General features: G+C 47.0%; 1 protein-coding gene across 1 annotated transcript; it reads right to left on the bottom strand.

The window, feature by feature from the left end:
- Positions 1–2880: 2880 nt before the first annotated feature.
- On the bottom strand, positions 2881–3911 carry LOC123430156 (fasciclin-like arabinogalactan protein 14). The gene has a single exon (XM_045114054.1). The coding sequence runs from the start codon at positions 3849–3851 to the stop codon at positions 3024–3026; it is 828 nt and encodes a 275-aa protein (XP_044969989.1). The 5' UTR covers positions 3852–3911; the 3' UTR covers positions 2881–3023.
- Between the last annotated feature and the right edge of the window lie 1458 nt (positions 3912–5369).

The following is a 5369-nucleotide window of genomic DNA, read 5'->3' as shown; positions in this document are numbered from 1 at the left end:
GCATTTTCAAGTCTTTCTCGGAAATTATCAAAGTGGGCATGATGAATGCGATCCAATCCTATTCAAATCTGCAAGCGGCCAACCTGCATTGGCTAAACTCGGCGAATATAGTGTTGCTTCCTAAGAAAGATGGTGCGGAAGATATTTCAGATTTGAGCCCTATCAGTTTGGTTCACTCTTTTGCAAAAATCATCACGAAGATCTGGGCAAACCGCCTGGCCCCCTTCATGAATAACTTGGTGTCCAGAGCCCAGAGTGCTTATATCAAGACTAGAAGAATTCACGAGAACTTCATGTTTGCTAGAGGCTTCACCAGGCGCTTACACCGGAATAAAACGCCAGCCCTCCTGCTCAAACTAGATATCAAGAAAGTTGTCGACTCTGTACGCTGGGACTACATGCTAGATCTCCTACAACGTCGCGGTTTTCCTGCCAAGTTTCGAAACTGGATTGCCGCCCTGTGGACCTCGTCCTCCTCGAGGGTGCTTTTTAATGGTGTTCCCGGCGAGCCAACGAAGCTCGGGAAAGGTTTTCGACAGGGAGACCCGCTGCCCGCCTTGCTCTTCGTCATCACTATCGACCCGCTTCAACAATTTTGTGCAAAAGCAACTGATCAGGGGCTTCTACACGGGCTAAGGGGTCGTGCCACAACCTTACGCACTTCCTTATATGCGGATGACGCCGCCATCTTTGTCGCACCCATCAAGGAGGATATTGACCAGCTGTCGACCATTTTGGCCTCCTTCGGCGAGGTCATGGGGTTGGTTGCAAATCCACTTAAAAGCATGGTCGCCCCCATACATTGCCATGACCATGACCTTGACACTATCCTCCAGAATTTCCCGACGACGAGGGTTGGATTCCCTATTTGGTATCTTGGACTTCCCCTATACACCCATCGCCTCAAGAAGTCTGACTGTCAATTCCTGGTGGACAAGGTGGTGGCCAAGCTATTGCCCTGACAAGGAAAAAACGAAAGATGGTCGGCCGTTCTGCTTTGGTCAAATCGGTTTTGACGTCGTTGGTGATTTACCACATTACTGCACTGCAGATCCCCAAGAGCATCAACAAAAATATTACCAAGATTCAACGATATTTTCCGTGGGAGGGGACTGAGCAGGTCTCAGGCGGCAAATGTAAGGTCAACTGGAAGACGGTCTACTGCCCCACAAACCTTGGCGATCTAGGCATTCTTGACCTCGACAAGTTCTCGAGGGCGCTCAGGCTTCGTTGGCTTTGGTTTGCCTAGGTGGACCTACAAAGAGCATGGGCCGGTCTCGAAACCCATTGCGACGACGAAAATAAGGAACTCTTTTATGCTGCAACGACAATTGCCATTGGTGCTGGTTGGATGGCTAGCTTGTGGCTCTCTCCATGGCTAAATGGGCAAAAGCTGAAGGATATCGCACCGTCCATCTTCGCTCTATCGAGAGTTGTACTGTAGCAAAGGCGTTCAATAACAATGAATGGATACGACACATCAACCTGCAGGGGGGCATTTCGGTGCTCATTATTCAACAATTCTACACCCTGTGGGGCATGTGTCTCCAAGTACAGCTGACACCGGGAATCAAAGATGGTATACGATGGAAATTCACGACTGATGGTGGCTACTCCGCAACCTCCGCTTACAGAATGCAGTTCGCTGGGTTGATCCAATCTGAGAAGCCCATGATGGTGTGGAAGAATTGGGCGCCACGCAAGATCAAAATTTTCTCTTGGCTAGTTCTTCAGGACAGAGTGTGACCAGCGGACCGATTGATTCGTAGAGGATGACCAAGCCGTGTCACTTGTGAGCTTTGCAAGAGAGAACCGAAAACTGCAACTCACTTGATGTTCAAATGTCGTTTCAGTACTAGGGTTTGGAACTTGATCCACGAATGGCTGGGATGGCAATCACCGACTACTGCTTGGCAAGGCTTACACACGGTAAAACAGTGGTGGAATGCGGGCAAAGGACAACGACGATACTCCAGAAAGACAATAAAAACATTACAAAAGCTCATATGCTGGAAGATCTGGAACGAGAGGAATGCTCGTGTCTTCCAAAACAAGGCCTCACTGCCCACCCTATGGCGGCAAAGGTTAGGGAAGAGGCTAAGATTTGGGTTATAGCCGGGGTTAGATTTCTCGATAACATTTTACCGGGAGAGTTAGTCGCTGTTCGGGCCTGTATGGTCCTGTAACATCTTATCAAACCTTGTTTGTCTCCTTCTTATTGAATGTGATGAGATAAAGCTTTTGCTTCTGTTGTTTAGAAAAAATAAAGTAAACATACAGGAAGAGCTGGATCGACGTGCAGAACGAAAATCACTGACGCATCATCAAGGCGCCTTCCGCCGTTGCCCTCAGTTTGCTGAAAAACAAGCTTCGCGGTGAGGGAGTGCATCGCTTGTTGCCTAGATGATTTATCAATTAGATTGCAGAATACCTTTTGATCTTCCTTGCGAGACTGAAGTAGCTTTCTAGCTACTGAAGCACTGTTGTGTGAGCAACTGAGCATCATGTCCACAAGGATGCATTTTCCCATCTCCCAGGCTCTTGGTGGGAGGTGTATTACTTGAAAAATTAAAACTGCATGATCTTGATGTTTGTCTCTTTCTTTTTCAGCTATATGAGGTTAAGTTGAATCCACAATTTCTTACTCGAATAGAACGAGTTATGTTAAAAAACGAATGCATGCAAAGAACGTTATTTATGCATGTTTGTTGATTGTAAAAATAAAAGTCTATCTATAGTGGCATACTTAATGCACAGCATGCTCATGAGACATTTTTTACACGTTTGGATGGTTGCTAAGAAAAGTCGGCCACGCAGCAGAGCGCGCGTATGCCTCTAGTACACAAGTATTTCTACACAACTAAGGTCTTGTTTGGATCATTGTTTTCATTCTAAATACCTTCGTAAAAAAATACATGCCTCAGTCAATCGTTTTCTTTACGGCTGAAAATTCTCCGTACAATTTACACCCATCCGGCCTAACGTGTAAAGCTAAAGCATCGGCCCTGGTAGTGCGTAGAATTTTAAATCATCAACATCACAAGCCCTATGAGCCCAACACGTGTGCGGACCACCACTGTGTTCCCCACCGAAGTGTGCGCGCCTGCGGCCGCGTCAGCACTATGCACCGGTGGTGATGATGCAGCTGCATCCGCCGTTGTCGGGCCACCGCCCGAAGGGGAAAGACCGTCATCGTCTGCCGCGCTGGCCTCGTCGAACGATTGAAGCGTCTCAGCGTCGGTAATGGTCGGGACACTCGCATTGGACGACGAACCGTGGGCTTTACCGGGTGGCCCGGAGCTCCCCTTGTCCGACGAGCTGATGCTCGGTGGAATGATTGCTGCGCTGACCTGCATGACGGATAGATTGTACGGTCGGCACGCAACGACCTTCACCAGCTGCGAGCTGAGCGGTGCGCCGGGCTCGGCTGAGCCAAACGCCATCTGGTCGTCCGCGCTGTGGGTGTAGTTGACGAGCCCCGCGCGGTCGGTGGCGGCGCCGGTAGTCTGGAAGAGCGTGGTAAGGAGCGCCGTCCTCTTCTCGATGCCCTCGAGTTTCATGGGGTCGTAGTAGTCGAGGATGACTTGCACGGCGAGCACCTTCTTCTGCGTGTCGGTGGGCAGCGACGTAATGGCACTGGCGGCGGAATTGTCAACCACGAGCACGGTGATGGTCTGCCGCTTGTTGATCTCCTCAACAAGATTCGTCTTCGAGAGCAGGCTGTTGAAGGTCGAGAATTCCGGGGATTCGTCGAGGACCTCGGTAATGTTGAACTTTGTCTTTGCGGCCGCGGCCGACGACGCAAGGGTGACAAGGAGCAGTGCGGCGATGGCGGCCCTCAGACATGCCATGGTTGCTGAGGTACGCGGTTGCTGAGGTACGCGCGCAGAGGCTTGAGGCTTGAGGCAAGGCCATCCGGTTGTGGTGACGGGTGGAGGGAAGAAGAAATAGCGAAGGGTGATGACAAATTTGGATGCCAACTTCGGGCGTGCATGCGTAGGTGACTTGAGATTTTGTAGGAAGTTGTAATTAGTTACAATATTAGATATTTTAAGGTGCATTGCAATACACGAAAAAACGTGTATTATATGAACGATCCAATTGATGACATTAATTGAACCTTATTAAAGCTAAGGGTATTTTTGATCTTAAAATTATTAAAGTTTAGGGTGACCCAACTAAATCCAGGAATATAATTGTCCTAAAATTTCAAATTAAGTTAATTATATTAACGTAGCACTTAATTACTAAACGGTATCGTCATCGTCATCGCCCTCCTCCTCCTATCAACGCCGCGCGCACTCGTCCATCCACTCCCCCTCCTCCTACCCCTCCTTCATACACAACCCCCCACGAGTTATGGGACACCAGATCTTCTGAGCAGTCGCCTAATTGCCTGCTTCCCCTATTGGAGGCCCCTTCCCCGACGCGAGTCCAGATCATTGTCATCGCCGTCCATCGCGCCGGATCTTCGCAATGACCTCTCAGATGTAAGTGCCGCTGCCATCTCTCATCTTGTTTGTCCCTTCTGCCTAGTACCGATATGATCAGATTTGATTAGGGTTTAGGAGATGTTATATGAGAAAGTTGTGAGTAGATTTTCATTGGGACAAATTGTAATTCAGATTTATTTAGGAGGTCTTTTTGACTTAGTTTGGGTTATGTGACATGAGAAAGTTGTTAGCAGATTTGGATTCCAAGAAAGTGTAGTTTGGATTTAGTTATGCCATTCTTTGGATCTAGATAGGAGATATTCTGTAATGTGAGAAAGTTGTAACTAGATTTCGATTGAAAAAATGTGTAATTCAGATTTAGTTAGGACATATTTTGGACTTAGTTTGGGTTATGTGGCATGAGAAAGTTGTCAGCAGATTTGGATTCAAAGAAAGTGTAGTTTGGATTTGGGTTATGACATATTTTGGATTTAGTTAGGAGATATTTTGGATTGAGTTTGGTGTTATTTTGGATTTTGTTAGGAGATATTTTTGAATTGAGTTTGGCGATATTTTGGATTTAGTTAGGAGATTTGTTGTATGAGGGTGGATTTATCAGGGCATGATTACTCACGGCATTTGAAGGATTAGTCACGACATTTTGGAATTAGTTAGGGCATATTTCATACTTAGTTAGAGCTTTTGAAGGACTAAGATAGGTACATGAATCCGAACTGAAATATTGTTTCAATTATTTAAGCAGAGTAGTGCACAATTATTTTGTATGCTACCATTCGTAACATTGTCTATGTGTTTTCGTTGGCAGCATAACGACATGGATGATAAAAGCAATGCCACCGAAAACATGGGCGATAAAGGAAAGGATGACAAGGACTTTGATGATAGAGGCAAGTCTCGGCATTCTGGGAATGGGGG

This window comes from Hordeum vulgare, chromosome 2H (assembly GCF_904849725.1).
Source record: "Hordeum vulgare subsp. vulgare chromosome 2H, MorexV3_pseudomolecules_assembly, whole genome shotgun sequence".
Taxonomy (NCBI): Eukaryota; Viridiplantae; Streptophyta; class Magnoliopsida; order Poales; family Poaceae; genus Hordeum; species Hordeum vulgare.
This window is presented reverse-complemented; position numbering and strand designations above follow the sequence as displayed.